Source organism: Bufo gargarizans, chromosome 1 (genome assembly GCF_014858855.1).
Source record: "Bufo gargarizans isolate SCDJY-AF-19 chromosome 1, ASM1485885v1, whole genome shotgun sequence".
Taxonomy (NCBI): Eukaryota; Metazoa; Chordata; class Amphibia; order Anura; family Bufonidae; genus Bufo; species Bufo gargarizans.
Genome location: NC_058080.1, coordinates 493,445,214 through 493,462,772, shown reverse-complemented (window position 1 = coordinate 493,462,772; position 17,559 = coordinate 493,445,214). Strand labels below are relative to the sequence as shown.

General features: G+C 44.6%; 1 protein-coding gene across 10 annotated transcripts in view; it reads left to right on the top strand.

The window, feature by feature from the left end:
- Positions 1 to 17,559, top strand: part of LOC122923369 — a 198,905-nt gene that overhangs the window by 150,894 nt on the left and 30,452 nt on the right. For 4 of the 10 annotated variants that reach the window (XM_044274163.1, XM_044274173.1, XM_044274183.1 and 1 more), the window contains one exon: positions 11,569 to 11,817. The exons of the other annotated variants lie outside the window; for them this stretch is intronic. In XM_044274163.1, the coding sequence (XP_044130098.1) occupies positions 11,569 to 11,749 (181 nt within the window). In that variant the 3' untranslated portion in view covers positions 11,750 to 11,817. Of the gene's footprint in view, positions 1 to 11,568; positions 11,818 to 17,559 lie in introns of those variants that run through there. 10 annotated transcript variants of the gene reach the window in all.

Genomic DNA, 17,559 nt, shown 5'->3' with positions numbered 1-17,559 from the left:
TGGACATATAGGTCTAGAATGGCTCCATTTATTAGATCTATCTATTATATAGTCTCAAAACAAATCCAGTACATATCATATGTTCATAAATCACATATAGAGAGAAAATAATTATTTAAAATGTATATAAAAATTATATAAAAAATATATAAGCTGTATGCACTTTTCCTTCCTTTTTTGTACTTTGTGGTTATTTATAATAAATAAATAAATACATTTTTTATTCCCAATCTAATTTCTTGCTTACTATAAATCACTAAGCGAGAAATTAGATTGGGAATGAAAAATGTATTTGATTTGTATGTGGCGGAGACCATGTGGGACGCCACGGCAGGCACCGATTGTATCTACCTCCGCATCCAATTGTAAGGAAATAGCAACTATGTGTGCGATGGTGTGTCCACATACCGGTACAATCTGCTAAATAGATATATGGACATATGTATACTTACTTATTGCTTCCTTGACGGAGGCTGGACACTGTTGAATGCAGATCGTGTGATCTGAAATACAGGATTCGTTATTGTAACGAGTCACAACATATGTATGTTGGGATATCTATTTACCTATGGACTATTATGACATAATATGGAACAATAGATACATATACTACAGCTAGCTATATATCAAAAACGACTGGAAACTGAACTTTTGAACTGTTAACTTTCAGCTATATACTATGCGGTTCAGTATGCCTATGATATAAACTTACTTATTTTTTAAACCTACCTCAATTTATTTGAAGGTGATTGCGTGATCAGAACTTTGCATACAGACTGTATGAAATTTGATTTAACAGTTTTAAGACGTAATATTTGCTGCTATAGAACTACAAGTTCAGATGGTGATAATTCTTCCAGTCACCTTGATAACAGAAACCAACTCATGTAACTGGACGTAACTGGATGATTTTATCTTATTGCATTTTTAACTTCATAATTTTTCACCATATTTTAAGTTATTTGATCTTGCAAATTTTATACAGTAGTTTTATGTTTATAAATCGATTTCTGGGTGTTACAGAGATATCCTTGATCCATGTAATTCCATATGCTGTGTGCCTACCTTAATATAAATATTTTCTGTGATTATTGTACGACAATAACTAGGAGAGCCACCTTATCATCATTTTAATATTGATTTACATTTCACCTGTTTAGGGTAGAGCTCCCTATTTGTTCATAATGGACATTTGGAATCATATGGAAAACAAGCGTTTGAAGATAGAATCCTTTATGTTTTAAGATGTGGATACAACAGATGGTAGTCAATTAGAAGAAAAAACTATGTCAGAAAAATTTAAGGAATTAGAATCTCTTCTATTAAAACAACTAAGACAGAGGTGGGAGATCCGATCACTCAAACAATATATAGAATGTGGAAAAATACCCAAGGGATTACTTTTATTCAAAACCCCAGCACATGACCTGTGGAGTGCAGAATTTAACAAAGAATGGGACACTTTATTACAAGAACAATCCACAGCATTAATACAATTAATTATAAAAAGAAGATCTAAAGGGGGGGCGTGGCCAGCTATGCAGGAGTGAGGACGTGTGTGCTGCGAGCTCCTCCACAGCACCGGAGCTAATCCGCCGCCAGCGACACTTTCAAGATGGGCAAAATCCCCAAAAAGGTCAAGACCCGCTCTGTGGCCCCCCTGACATCTTCACAGGGGGACATTCCCAGGCTTTTCGCCAGGCAGCCTGCAACGCCGGGCCCCGGCATGTCCGAGCGCGCCAAGCGCTCCCAAGATGGCGCCGCCGGCCCTGAACCGATCCCGCTCATAGCGGTAGCTGGCCCTGGGGATACACCCCCGAAACTGCAGCCGCACTTACCGGATCGGCGGAGAGTCCGGTCCGCATCGGTGCCGCCACTGGGCAGCAGCCCTGACCAGACCCAGCTGACTTGTGCCCAGGAGGAGGTGGGCCCTGGAGCACACGCTGCTCCCTCGCCTTCAGACCAGGATGGCGGCCTGACAGCTGCCGCGATGTCTCCCTGCGGTCCGGCGATTCAGGTTAGTGAGGAGGAGTTCCCCCCGCTACAGGGGACTCCTCAGCTGACCCCTCACCCTGTTACCTGAGGTCCTCGAACCCCCACCTCGCCCACAGCCTCACTAAGCCCAGGGGTGGGATCCCCCGCTGGGTCCCCCTGGTCGGGTACTCCAGCCAGCTTTGTGGGACACCCCCAGCCACAGAGAGACACTTCTCACCGGGGGCAGCCTGAAAGGGCTAACGAAAACGCCGCAAATTCACCACAGGCTGCGGCCTCTTCCCCGTGCATGCTGCGGGAGCCTCCTCTATCTCGCTCTCCTGAGCCGTCCCTGGCAAACTCCCCGCACTGGTCCACAGGATCGTCGTGGGACGGGTCCCATTCACGCCGTGATGGCACCGCTTTATCAGGCACACGGACCATGGCTGCCCCTGCAGCCTCGTGGGGTTCTCCACATCTGCCCCAGAGATCTGTGCCCCATGCTCCTCTACAGGACGAGGACTCTCGGCCACCTACCATGGCAGACTTACGCACCCTGATGTGCTCACTCCCCACCAAGGCAGACCTTTCTAGTTTTGCAGCTAACATTTTACAAGAATGTAAAAAAGAATTCACACAAGTACGCTCTGAGATGGCCTTGATTGATACAAAGGTGGACACTGTTCAACAGGAACATGCTTCCTTGTCTGCAGATGTGCAGGTATTGAAAGATAAACTACAATCCCACGATGCACAGCTACACGCCTTGCAATACCATCTGGATGATGTCGAAAATAGGAGTCGTCGCAATAATATTCGGATCAGAGGCCTCCCTGAGTCAATAACACAGGCGATTCTTTTATCTACCATTGTAAAAATCTTCAATGACCTCCTGGGACGTCCACCAAGTTCCAGCATTGAAATCGACCGAGCCCATAGGGCGTTGAGACCTCCCAACCCTGATCCCTCAAAACCAAGGGACGTCATCTGCAGAGTCCACTTTTATGCCGTCAAAGATCAGATCCTGCTCAAGGCCCGACAGATGTCGTCTCTGTCCTACGACGGTGTCCCCTTTATCTTGCTACAGGACTTATCCCGCTACACCCTAACTCAACGTGCTGCTTTGCGCCCACTATTGCACCTCCTCAAAGAGCGCAGCATCCCTTACCGGTGGGGCTTTCCTTTTGCTCTACTTGCGGGCCCTAAAGATCAAGTCGTCACCCTGCGGGACCCTACGGATCTTCCCCACTTTCTACAGCAGCTGGACTTGCCACCGGTTGAATTGGGACCCTGGCCTTCCCTCCTCCCGCCTGCCTCTGAATCGAGGGGGCGACAGCGTCCACTGCCTGCTGATAAAGCGTCCAATTCTTCTGCTCAGGCCTCAAGAGGACGACGCCAGAAGGGAGCAGACTACTCGAGCCGAAGATCCTCACCTCGCCTTGCCACCTGAGGGGCTTCCTGCTTTGTCTGCCCGGGACTACTAAAGCTCTAACGGGCTGAATGCTCATTATTGGTTCTTAGTTATTTGCCCATCCTCTTTATCTGTCTTTTTGCTCTATATCTGCTGGTGCTTATAAGTTTACATTGGCATCCGCTGGTGTTGTGGAGGGTCAGCTCCTGTCCGGCTGACACTTTCTCCCCCAAATAGGTAGAGACTCTCCCTTGGGGTGTCTTCTCCAAGTGACAGTCTCTTTGGACCTTCGGGTCACATAAAACCACTTTATTCTCCCTCTTGCAGGGTTTTCCTCCTGTTTGTTTACTTCTAACCGTTTCCCCCCCCCCCCCTTTTTTCTCTGTGTTTTTTGTCGGTCGTTTCCCCGTGCCTCCCTTGTGTTTTTTTCCTTCCCCCCTCCCCCCACAGCAATGGGGTCTCTGAAGATTGCATCGTTCAACGCAAAAGGTCTCAACACTCCCGAAAAAAGGGCCCAGGTACTTCATCATTTCCACCGCCAAAAGGTACATATTGTCTGTTTCCAAGAAACGCACTTTAAGGAGGGTAGCGCCCCGAACATATGACATCGACACTACACCACCTGGCACTTTGCAAATAATGCGGTGAATAAGACCAAAGGCGTCGCCATAGCGATCCACAAGTCTTTACCCCATCAGGTGCTGGGTTGTACTGCCGACTCAGATGCGAGATATTTAGCCCTCACATTACTTATTGGAGGCCAGGAATTGACCTTCCTTAATGTATATGCCCCTAACCAAAATCAAGCTCCCTTCCTTGTAAACCTCATTGATGGTGTCATACCGTTGCTCAGGGGGACAGTTATCTTATGTGGTGACCTTTATCTGACGCTTGACCCGACACTTGACAATTCGACTGGACGTGCCTCCCTCACATATCCCACCATTAAAAAGGTAAAACGGGCACTGCTCCAATTACAATTACGAGACGCCTGGCGGATCCAGCACCCAGTTGATAAGGATTACACCTTCTACTCCGCCCCCCATGGCTCATATAGCCGTATTGATCATATCCTTATCCAGCAATCGGCCCTATCCTGGCTTGATTCCACGCAAATAGGAACTATCCTTTGGTCTGACCACGCTCCCATATACTGCTCCTTGACCTTGCCCTTCCTCTCTAGACAGGAATGGACGTGGCGATTGAATGAAAGTCTCCTTCTTGACACGGGGTGCGCTGCTGACCTGGCTGGCAGTATAACAAACTTCTTATCAGATCATAAGGAGGACTCTACCCCAATACCAATCCGATGGGAGGCCTTGAAGTGTGTTCTTCGAGGTGTACTCATTAAGCATGGCTCCCGTCTCAAGAGGGAGAAAGCCCATTCACTTAAGCTTGCCCTACAAAGAGTCACTTCCCTGGAACTTGCCCACAAACGAGCACTTACCCTGCAAACCCTGCATGATCTCCAGAATGCTCGTATGGAAGCCAAGCGCCTCCTAGAGGTCTCCTACAAACGTATGGTGCAAATTTGCAGGAGTAAATTCTACGAATACGGGAATAAAAGTGGTCGTATGTTGGCAAGGGCTCTAAAGGGGAGACTGGCAGCCTCCCATATTCCCGCTATCAAAAATGCCCAGGATCGTATGATCCACACAACCGCTGATATTGCGGCTGCTTTTCACTCCTTCTACTCGAAGCTCTACAACCTGCCCCAAACATCCCCTCAAGTAGTAGGCAGTCACCCTGACCTACCCCTCCTACTTCCCAAGCTTTCTGCGCTTGATTCTGCCGCTATAGAGGCTCCATTCACGGACACTGAACTTCATGCGGTACTTAAATCACTTCCGGGTGGCAAGAGCCCAGGCCCTGACGGGTTCACGGCTAGGTTTTACAAAGCCTTTTCCTCCAATCTTTCCCCTATTATGCTCCAAGTCTTCAATGAAGTGTCTCCTGGGCTCCCCTTCCCGGCGCAGACCACGGAGGCACATATTACGGTCATTCCGAAGCCAGGAAAAGACCCCCACCTGTGTGCCAGCTATCGTCCTATCTCCCTTTTAAACGTAGATCTTAAGATCTTCGCCAAATTAATGGCGAACAGATTGAACGCCTATCTGCCTTCCCTGGTTTCCGCTGATCAGGTCGGGTTTGTGCCGGGGAGGGAAGCCCGGGACAACACTCTTAAAACCCTCGACATCATCCACTATGCCAAATCTAAAAAGGTCCCCCTCATGGTGCTTTCCCTAGACGCAGAAAAGGCCTTTGACCGGATCTCTTGGCGCGCCATCCAGGAGACCCTTTCACATATAGGTTTGGGCCCGATATTCCTGTCAAAGATCCTGACACTGTACCAACACCCCACCGCTAGAGTCAAAGTGAATGGTGCCCTCTCCCCCCCCTTCCCAATCCATAATGGGACACGGCAGGGATGCCCATTGTCCCCTTTATTATACGTTCTGGTCATGGAGCACCTGTTGGCCTCTATTCGTGCCAACCCGGACATAACGGGAATAAAGATCGGATCACGAGAGTATAAATGCGCGGCGTTTGCTGACGATCTCCTTCTATACATAACCAACCCACGTATATCCTTGCCGTCCTTACTTCGAGAAATATCTCAATTTGGTACCTGGTCCAATTTTAAGATTAATATGTCCAAATCGGAGGCCTTGGACGTCACTCTGACAAGTGAAATGACCCAAGCTCTCAAGGCTTCTTTTCCCTTTGCCTGGCCACCTAAGGGCATAACGTATCTGGGGATTAAATTGACAGCAGACCTCTCACGACTTCATAAGTTGAACTTTGCGCCCCTCCTCTTGCAGTTCCAAAAAGATTTAGACGGATGGCGTAAACTAGACTTTTCTTGGTTTGGAAGGATTAGTATAGTAAAGATGACCCTTTTGCCGAAACTATTGTACCTTATACAGACTATTCCCCTTCATATACCGTCTACTTTCTGGTCCCAACTACGTAGGTGCTTCACACAATTTGTATGGGCCCCTGGCCGACCGCGGATAAAATGGGAGATAATGACCCGCACCAAGGAAACGGGAGGGGTGGGTCTTCCAGATTGCAGGCTATACTATCATTCCGCAGCATATGCCCGACTGTTGGACCTGACACGCGCTGATTCTCCCAAGGCGTGGGTGCAAATTACTAGGGATACTTCAGTGTGCGCGGTTTCAACCCTCCCATGGCTAGTAGGCTCTCCACGTCAACTGTCATTACATATGGCATTCTCTGCTCACCATACCCTTGCAACTTTAGCATCCATTAGCCGCTCAACCTCACTGATTGACCCTAAAGGCCCTCTGGTGCCAATCACGGACCATCCTAGATTCCCTCCAGGACACTCCTCCAAACATTTCCTTCAAAGCTCAAGAACCCGACCGATCAGGTTCTGCCATGTTCTCTCTGGCCCCACACTTAAACCTCTGGCCCAGATTTTAGAGGCTCCACTAACCCGCAATTCCTTTGAATACTTACAACTCCAACACTTTTACACCTCTCTGAGGGGATCTCACACTCTGGCCAGAAAACTCACTGAGTTTGAGCGGATGTGTATCTCCTCCTCAGCGACCTTACATCCCATATCCGCAGTATACAAACTACTGATACACCAGCGATCCTCGTGCCTTCCTCCATATTGTCAAGCCTGGGAGCGGGACTTGGGGAATCAGTATACCCCAGCCCAGTGGAACAGATGCTTCCTTCTAGCACACAAATCAACGGTTTCGGCCAAAGCTCAGGAAACGAGCTACAAAATTGTATCTAGATGGTACAGAGTGCCAGCACTACTCCACAAATGGTTCCCGACGGTATCGGACCGTTGTTGGAGATGTCTTAAAGAGGAACGCACGATGATCCATGTGTGGTGGAACTGTAGCGGCTTGCGGCCCTTCTGGAACTTCGTTCATAGAATAATTAAAGAGGTCACAGGTGTCCCTATCCAAAACTCCCCAGAAGCTCTTTTGTTATTCGATAGTGTCCTGAATGTCCCGGCATATAAGAAATCCCTCCTAAAATATATGGTTCAGGCGGCAAAGGCGGTGATCCCCAGGCATTGGAAATCCCCTTCTCCCCCTTCGCCTGAGGAGTGGTTTGACGAAATTTCTCTGTATCTCATGTTGGAAGATCTCATTAGCATTTCGCCCGCAGACACTGCGCGATATGTGAGGATTTGGGGCCCGTGGGAAACCTTTCGCTCTTCAGCCGCATTTCGTGATGCGCAGGTTTAGCAGCTTCAGCAGAAATTGTACCCTCCCCCCCCCCCTTTCCTTCCCCCTATCCCCTTGTCCAGCGTCTTGTATGTTTATATGTTACTGAAATTTTACGTGTTCATTGGATATGTCTACCTCATATTCTTTCATGAGCTGTATTATGTGATGATGGGTGTATGCCCAACACAGTTCTGTGGACATCGTGTTTGAACTGTTAACATTGTTTGAATGTGCACATGTCTCTATTTTGGTTGTACCAAAAAATTTCAATAAAATCTAAATTGGAAAAAAAAAAAAGAAGATCTAAAATATTAGAGCATACCACTAATCAAATCAATCAAATGAAGGACATAATAGACCAATTACCAAAAAGATGAAGATTTCGATATATGGCAGCAAAGACTTTGCAAAAGTTTATATAGATTAGAACAAGAAATTATTAATAAAAAAACAAAAACATTTAAAAATAATCCTAGAAAAGACCAAAAAGAGGGAGAACAGCCCAACCAACAAAAAAATAAAGAAAATGAAAAAATACATGAAACACATACAAATGTACATACGAAATTTTCGGTACCAGTTACTAATCGATTTGAAGTACTGGCAGAACAACATTTTTTAGACAAAACTCCGCCACACCACAGATCACGAATCCGACAAATTATACCACAATCACCTACATGGACACATCTACCAGGATCACCAACAACACATCAATACAATTTGAGATACAGACACACCAGTCAAGAACAGAAAACCAAGGTGTGACGCTTTGCGATCCACAGCGATACTAGGAAATTGCAAATGCGCCATATTTCGCAATCACAGAGACACCAGAGCCTTCACTAAAAATCTTCTCTTTTCACTAAAGGAGTAATTCACAGAGCAGAGGTGCCATTATCACCTCCTTGTGACAAACCTTTCCTGCCCCATGCCAAGTTGAGTAGCCATCAATCTAGCTCTCTTATGACAGAACCTCCTAAACCTGGTCTTTCTGCAGCCATAGTGTCTCCAATACCAGCAGGGTTCTCACACCTTCAGTCTTGCCAGTGCGCTTCAAAGAGAGCAGGACAGATTCTTATCAGACAGTTTGAGACACAAAAAGAGGTCACCAGGCAGCCACCTCTAACACATAGCTTATATATTTGCGTCCATATTTCCTCATATTTCCTGGGTTCGGAACCAATGCACTGAACCATCTCTTCAGGGATTATTCCAATAATACACCTTTCAGGAAATCGGACAGTCAATCAGAGATTCTCTCTCTCAGATATCAAAGCTCTCAGGGAATCCAAATGGTAATTCTATCCTGTTTCGTATCAGAGGATCTGTAAAATTGTGCTGATTCTCAATATGACCTCTATGTCCTAATTTGACCCACGGGTACGGAGAAACTGGCACAGCAAAGATTCAGCCAGATTTCCTCTGTCCAGGGCAAGAACTGCCCCTCTTCCAATTACCCAAGGCTGGACTTGTGCGGGTCACAACCCCTCCCCACTAAAGAGTGGGTAAAACCCTGTGACAGATTCAACCCTATCAACAAATGGACAATTTCACACAGAGACCCCAATACACAACACACACGTACGAAAGAGGAAGAAGAAATTATGGAGAGGAGGGAGAAATAAGAAAACTACACAACAAATAACAACAAATGAACACGAAAAAGATTCTATAATAAAATATCTCTCTGAGGCTAGCCACTGAGGCTACCACTGAGGAAGGGGAGAATCATCCCCGAAACACATCTGGTAAAATTATGATTGAAACATAAACTTCACCCCGAAAAGAATGGACTTTACTTAGATGGAAAACAGTGCACTGTTTATCCTATAAATAAACTATTATCGCTCAATATAATCGAAGATTTTATTAAAGTCTTTTGATCGGAACTCACCGGAAGATCCAGTTCTGTTCGTTTGCAACGTCAGTTCCGCGGGATACCGAGGGAGACACAGCCGGTACGCCGGTCTGCAGTTGGCCTTAGAAGGCACCATGGAAATTGGCGAACTGTCGGGACAAACAAAGGTAAGCCCACTAGGTGGGTTATCAGTACCGTTTAAAAGGATCTTGCTGACCAGTTATTAGAATCCTCACATAAGGACAAAATCCACATTCAATCTGATATCAACAAATTGCTATGTTGGCTACATACATCGTCTATTTTTCCAACACTGCAGTGAGACATTGTGAATACATTGTTGCAACAATTTACTGAACAGCGATTCTAGATTCACAATATAATTTAAGCAGCCGATTTGATGTTGCCATGCCTCAGAACGCATAATTAATTGACTCAGTAAATTGCTAGCTATTTATTTTGAGTCACTATATTTTTATACAAATTGTGTGTAATATTTTATATTCGATATTTTATTTTTATATTTTAACATATTATGTCTGTAATAAATATATTGTAGTTCAGATTTTGTCCATGTTGGTCCATGTTGGTACATGTTGATGTAAAGTGTGCCAGTCTTCCATTTTAAGTTATTTTTTGAAGAGTGAATCAATTCAGATCTGAGCACCAGACCGTGATTGTAAGGAGGTGAGCTATTTTCATATAGACTTCACCCAAACTATTACAACTGACAGTAAAAATGACACGATCGTATACCAAAGATACTACACAAATAATTCAGATAGTGGAAAATCTGACATTTCAACCACATTGAATAATAGAAACATAGAATGTGTCAGCAGATAAGAACCATTTGGCCCATCTAGTCTGCCCAATATACTGAATACTATGGATAGCCCCTGGCCCTATCTTATATGAAGGATGGCCTTATGCCTATCCCATGCATGCTTAAACTCCTCCACTGTATTTGCAGCTGCCTCTTCTGCAGGAAGGCTATTCCATGCATCCACTACTCTCTCAGTAAAGTAATACTTCCTGATAGTACTTTTAATCCTTTGCCCCTCTAATTTAAAATTATGTCTTCTTGTAGCAGTTTTTCTTCTTTTAAATATTCTCTCCTCTTTTACCTTGATGTACATCCCTTATACACCATAATCAGGAAAATGGAATAGAAGCTATGAGGAAACGACTTCAAAAGGATGGACAACTCCCTCTAGACCAAACAGAATATCTAGTAGAAGGGGTCGACTTTATATTAACCCACAATTATTTTTATTTTGAATCTAAATTTTATTTACAGACACAAGGCACTGCTATGGGCACCAGATTTGCCCCCAGACATGCAAATTTATTCATGGCAGAATGGGAGGAGCAGGTCATCACTCCCAAGCTGGGGACAGATCTGGTGCTCTGGCAAAGGTATATTGATGACATAAATTTCATATGGAAAAACTATAGAAATACACTTCAAAAGTTTTTGGAAGCGATAAATATCAATGCATATAATTTACAATTTACATCTAATATGTGATTCAACAATAGAGTTTTTGGATCTCCAGATTAAAATAGAAAATGGAAATATAATTTGCAACACCTACCAGAAACCAATTAGTAGAAATAGTTACATTTTATATACGAGCTGCCTCCTTCCTAGGTGGCTTATTTTTTTAACTCTTTTATTGACACAAGAGAAATAACTTCAACATCATACAATCATGTTGCATGTCATAATACATACAGGTATAACAAATTTAAATTGTATAGGTACTTCTATTATCCACTGCGCTACTGTAACATTCCCCATCTTTTGACCGATCCAAAGGTCTCTGAGCTGCTGACAATGCCTGTTGCAGTCTCGAGGCTGAGTACAAAGTGGCTGGAGAGTTGCACCACAGGCCCCAGACTTTTTCAAATTTTAGAGATTTGTTACGGTGTTTAAATATCAGCACTAAATATGGTAAAATTTGATTTATCTGTAGTTTCTACATGGATAGGGTTGGTGTATTGGGGTCATACCATCTCAAGGCAATACACTTACATGCCATAAATAATGACTCTCTCATAAATATTATCATGTAGTGATCCCAGTTATCTTCATTCATAAGTCCCAGCAGGCAAATCTCAGGAGTGCAATCTATCTGGACCGGCAACAAACTGGAGAGAAAGGCTGTCACCTCCCTCCAGAATGTGGCAATAGGGCTGCAACTCCGTATCATGTGCCAGAAGTCTGCTTCTAGTTCTCCACATCATGGGCATGCTGTAGATGATGCTCTACCCATTCTGTAGAGTCTGGTTGGCATTAAATATGTTTGGTGAATTATGTACAGTTGTATTATTTTATTATTGGCTGCTGGCGATACCTGTAAATGTGATTCCAATAAATCTGTTATGGATTCTTCTGTGAGTGTGGGTATCATTATTTTCCATTTATCTATTACCTTGAGAGGGCTGTTCTTGATCTTTGCTTGTACTAAATGGGAATAAATTGCTGACATTAGTCCTCTGGGACCCTGGGTTTTAACAACCCCTATTAGTGGATACTTCGAGATCGTGGTGTTGGTGCTTGAGAATTTGGTATGTATGGCTGACCTAAGTTGTAAATATGAAAAGAAGTGAGTGCAGGGAATTTTATACTTTTGAGACAGTGCTTCAAATGTCATTAGTACTCCCTGATCGTATATATCTCCAAGAGTTTTAACCTCTGCCGCCTGCCATCTTTCAGCCCCCATGACTACTTGTACCTGTGGCAGCGATTAATTGGCCCACAGAGGCATATCTGAGTCAACCCCCGTAAACTTGGTCAGTAATTTAGCTTCTTTCCAGATCATTTGTGCCAGCCTATGCAGCAGCAGCAGCGGTCTCTGGAATTTAGGAGGCATTTCCAAGACCGACCATATTGAATTACAATTTAGGAAACACTTTAGGAAGTACTCTGAAGTTGGTAGGTCCTCCACAGTATACCAGGTTCTAATAAGCCTCAACTGACCTGCTAAATAGTACATGTAGTAATCTGGTAAAGCCATACCTCCTTCTGTTTTTGACCGTTTTAATGTGTCTAGACCTAGTTTAGCACGTGATCTTCCCCATTGATAAACTGTAGTCTATTTCCCCAAATATCGATTTAGCTATATGGACCTCTGAGTGTTGGAGGGCGTATAACAACTTGGGAAGTATAATCATTTAATTAATACATCCTGCCACCAAGATGGGTAATGTTTTCCAGTTTTAGAGCTTGTTTCATATATGGTCCCTTAAGGGGTAAATATTGAGAGACAAAGCTTGAGAATATCTTTTAGTAATATTTACCCCCAGATACTTGAATGTATCTACCACTTTTAATCTTTCCACATGGGGAGGACCTGTCCAACCTGCCTTGCCCAGAGGCGTATAGACTGATTTCTCCCAATTGATTCGTAGGTCCAAAAACTCCCCGAATTCATTTATCAAAGCCACCGCAAGGGAAGTGTCAGGTGACGATAAATATAAAATCATGACATCAACATAGAGTCCTATACGGGTGTCACGGCCTATGATGTGCGCTGTGACACTGTTGATACACTTGCGGTTGCCCACGGCAACATGTTGCTGTGTGTGCATGCGGTGACAGTGTCTCGGCCTTCTGGGTGATTGCCGTGACATGGTTGCCACGCATGTTGTTGCCTACGGCAACGTGTAGCTTTCTATGCTTGTGTGTGCACTTCCCCATTTAAGTTGCTTCCTTCCCTTGTCTGGTGTAGGAAGGGTTGACTCCCTTCCTAGTGTTTTGTTAACACTGGGTTTATGTGTGTGTGGGTGTGGCTGCTTGGGCTATTTAGTCTCTGCTGGATGCCTGAAGCTGGGGGGTACTCCAGCCATGGTGTATGCTGGAGCTATCCTCCTGGTCTTCATTTTCCATCTGTCCAGTGAGGGCCACCCTTATGGTCATTGATGTTCTTATGGTGTCTCATGTTTATTGCAGCTATGGGTGTCCTGGGTTCCTGTGTGGTTGTGGTGTGTGCTGTGTCCTTTAAATGTTGGTGTGGACACCAGCACTTGTGCACGGGTTCCAGTCAGTGTGTCTGTGGCAGGTAAGTGTGTTACTGGTCTCGCTTACCTGCCATCTCTATAGCTGTATGTGTTCCCCTCTCCTTGCAGCCTGGCCTCAGATAGAGACTCCTGTTCCTCCATGACTGGGATGAACAGGTTGTCTCTCCCCTGCTCCTAAGTGAGGGATTACTAGGACGACTTATGGTCTTTAGGTATCCTGAGTATGAGTCGTCCTACCATCGGGGTCCGCTCATACGGTGAGAAGTCAGGGAGAGGATTAGGGACGCGGTAGGAGGTGACCTGCTCCCTTATTACTCCTTTTGGCCAGGCTGATCCCCTTTTTCCCTTTGACACCGCACGGTGAGGGGTTTCCCCCACTCCCCACCGTGACAACGGGCTTCTCTTTCTCCCATAGTCACCCCGGTTATAGTGCTGCTGCTCCTTATCCTAATCGCCAGTGACTCGATGGCCAGTGCAAACTAAAGTGGTGACTGTCGGGCGGTGAAAATTTTGAATCCTTGAATTTGTGCCAAACACTGGTCAATGTATGGCATGGGCCATCCGGACATGTAAACACGTTTGTTTAATTGTCTTAAGTCCGAGCAGAGACGAAATTGACCTTTGGGTTTGTGGGCTCCAAGTATAGGATGGTTAAACGAGCTATGTATTGGACAGATAATGCCCCTCCTCTCCAGGTATTTTTATGATTTCCGATAGGGACTCGTAAGCCGCCAGCGGAAGTCGGTATTGTTTGACAAAGACAGGGGGTGCATCAGGATCTGTCTGGATTCTTGCGACATGCAGGTCTGTTTCCCCACAATCATAAGAATCCTTGGCAAACATGTCCTGGAATTCTGCGAAGAGCTCCTTTAGCTGTTGACGCTCTGACTCATTGGAGCATGCGTTAGCTATAGATATTTGCTCTTCCACCCGTTCCTGAAATTCTGGAAAGATTTCAGGCTGACTTAACTCGTAAGTTTCTTCAAGCTCACTAGTTAAATCATTTTGGGTGTAGTGTACCTTATCCTTTCCTTTTTGCCATGACTCGTATTCCTTTTCATCGATCTCCTGGTTGAAAACCAATGACGACTATTCGATGTGGCATGTACCTTCTTCAGAATTTAAAGGATAAACAGAGTGGATATTGAATAACCCCTCAGGTGTTGAGGAAAAATGTTGTACCACTACTTGCTCTTCTGTTAGGTATTTATCAGGAATAAGTCCAATTACATCATTCTGGAGTCCAAAAGTATAGTATTCCGAATCCATAGCTAGACCAATTACGGTGTTCTTCTGCAGGGATATGCTATGGGGAGTCATGTTATGGATTATCATGTGCAATGGATCCTGATGGATGTTAATTATAGGAGTGGTTTTTACCTTTAGGCCGAGTTGCTGCATCCGGTTGGACAAACAGATCAAAGCGTCTGCGTTCTTCAAAGTTTGTCCCTTCTTCATTTTAATGGGAAGAAGAAATGGTTTATATCCTTCAGGGATTTTAACCTCCTCAGCAACCATGATACTCACAGCATAGGGCATCTGTTGTCCCCATCTCAAGGCTTGCTTCACATCCTGGAATCCCTCTGGGTCTCCCGGTAATCTGGACCAGAGGGTATTATTGACCAGATCAATCTGCACGGCAAATCGGTGCAGAAGGTCGTTACCCATATACATCTGATACCGTGGTTCATTCAACACAATGAAAACGTGTTCTGTAGTCTTACTTCCTATAGAGATAGACAAAAGACATCTTACAACCACATTATGACTCTGGAAATCTTCATTCAGATCATGAACCCATTGTTCCTGTGGAGAGGAATTGAATCATTTTAGGATTGGCGACCTGTTTTAAGAGTCCTAAGCTTATGTAGCTGGCTTCGGATTTCAGATCCAACTTGGCATATTTCACCCGGGTTATATTGTTCACCTGTATGGGAATCAATAAATTGTCATTGACCTTTTCAATCCGTACCATGGATTGAGTATACTTGGCCAGGTCCGCGACTTCGTTACTTCCCCCTTCAAGGGAAATAGTCAATACATCATCATCCAAGGTTATCTTCTCGATTCTGTCCTTCTGGATGGTAATGATATGAGCGGCACCGTTGACAGCTTCCTCGGGCTTACCATTTTTCAGGATCGTGACATCCGGCTTTTGACTGTTCCTAAAATGAACTTCAACAGAGTTAGGCCTCTCTTCAATCACATGACAACTACGTTGGGTTTGTGCATTGCAAGAATAATCATAGGCAATGGGTGCCTTTACCTGAGTCCAAACTGCTTCACTAATGAAGTCTATTATGGAACTCAACCTTTTCAGAAGGTCAATTCCTATGATCAGCCGATCATATGGAAGGTCCACAATCAGTGTGAGGTGTCTAATTGTCTTCTTGCCAATTTTAAATGTCAACCATGATGAACTTTTTACCTGCACAGCGTCTCCACCTACACTTATCAGAGAGCCATCGAACGATTTTAATCTCGGTCTCTTTGCTGTTAAATCCAGAACCTGTTGGAAATAACTATGTGATAAGATAGTTGCCTGTGATCCCGTATCAATTAAACCCCTGATTGGCCCGATATGCTCATCTTGAAGATAAGAATCCACGAAATATCGGCCTTCGACCTGAAACAAATCAAATAGGAAGTTAGGGTGAGTGTTCTTTTCCTGTTTTCTGAGAGCATGACCTCTCTGCAGTGTCGCAACCTCTGGTGAATCCTTGACATTCCTGCTGTAGGGAACAGGAGTAATAGCCCCCACCTTTGGGGAAAGTTGGGCTATGTCACAGTTTATAGACGGTCGACAGCCTGACAATAATACGATAGGATCACTTGTTGGAGAAGACACAGGATTGTATGGATCGACAAGATTAGTCTGCAAAATAGATAACATATTAGACACCTCCTCCCTGGCCCCAACTTTAGGGTCAGGAGCGCTGCAAGGCAAAATATGATTAGAAGTCAATTTAGATTCTTTCTCAACCACCTTGATAACCTTGGGTTGGCCTGGGCTCTAACACTGCCATATTTGCTTTATGGGGCTGAGCTGGGATCTGGAGTTGCCCCTAAAAAAGGTTCAGGCTGTTTTCCTTGGGACCCCTGGGACAACTTACAATGTCATACAGCTGGGTCATTTGTTCAGCCAGTTGATCAAACCTGTTTGGTTTGCGTACATTTTGATTTTGTGGGGCGGCCTGGTTATTGGTGGGTGACCTACTCCTAGGTGAATTTGAAGGTTCCTGCCTATCTTCCCTTTGTTGTCTGGGACTGTTATTCCAGTTCCTGAATCCCTGGGAACCCCTATTGCTAAAAGGCCTATGTCCCTGGGTTCCCCTATTGTAATAGGGACGGTAGTTAGACCTCTCAGCACCAGAATGATCTCCCTCTGACCCATTGAGGTTTTGGGGTTTTATCTGTTTAGGTCCTACCTGTTGTCGCTAGGCTTGTTGGACAGGACCTGTAGATTGAGGGTATTTACGTGGCTGCGTTTCAAATCCCAAGCTAGGGTTTACCTTAGCTTCAGCTACATTTTGCTCTGGGGACTTTTTGAACCTCCTCTCACCTGTAGCATGGCACTCGCTGATATTATACATTGTGGTGGCAGCCGTCACCAACCTGTCCAAGGGAGCATCAATATCAAGATCTTTGGCTAGGCTAAGTTTGATTTGGGTTGGCACTGCATCATAGAACAGCTGCTTAAACTCTTCAGATTCCCAATTTGGGGATCTATATGCTAACCCATAGGCATTTTTAAGGACAGAGGGGAATTCACGGGGACTCTGATTGAGCCTACATGTAAGCTTATAGAGTGGGATGCGAAAGTTTGGGCAACGTTGTTAATCGTCATGATTTTCCTGTATAAATCGTTGGTTGTTACGATAAAAAATGTCAGTTAAATATATCTTATAGGAGACACACACAGTGATATTTGAGAAGTGAAATTAAGTTTATTGGACTTACAGAAAGCGTGCTATAATTGTTTAAACAAAATTGGGCAGGTGCATAAATTTGGGCACCACAAAAAAGAAATGAAATCAATATTTAGTAGATCCCTTTTGCAGAAATTACAG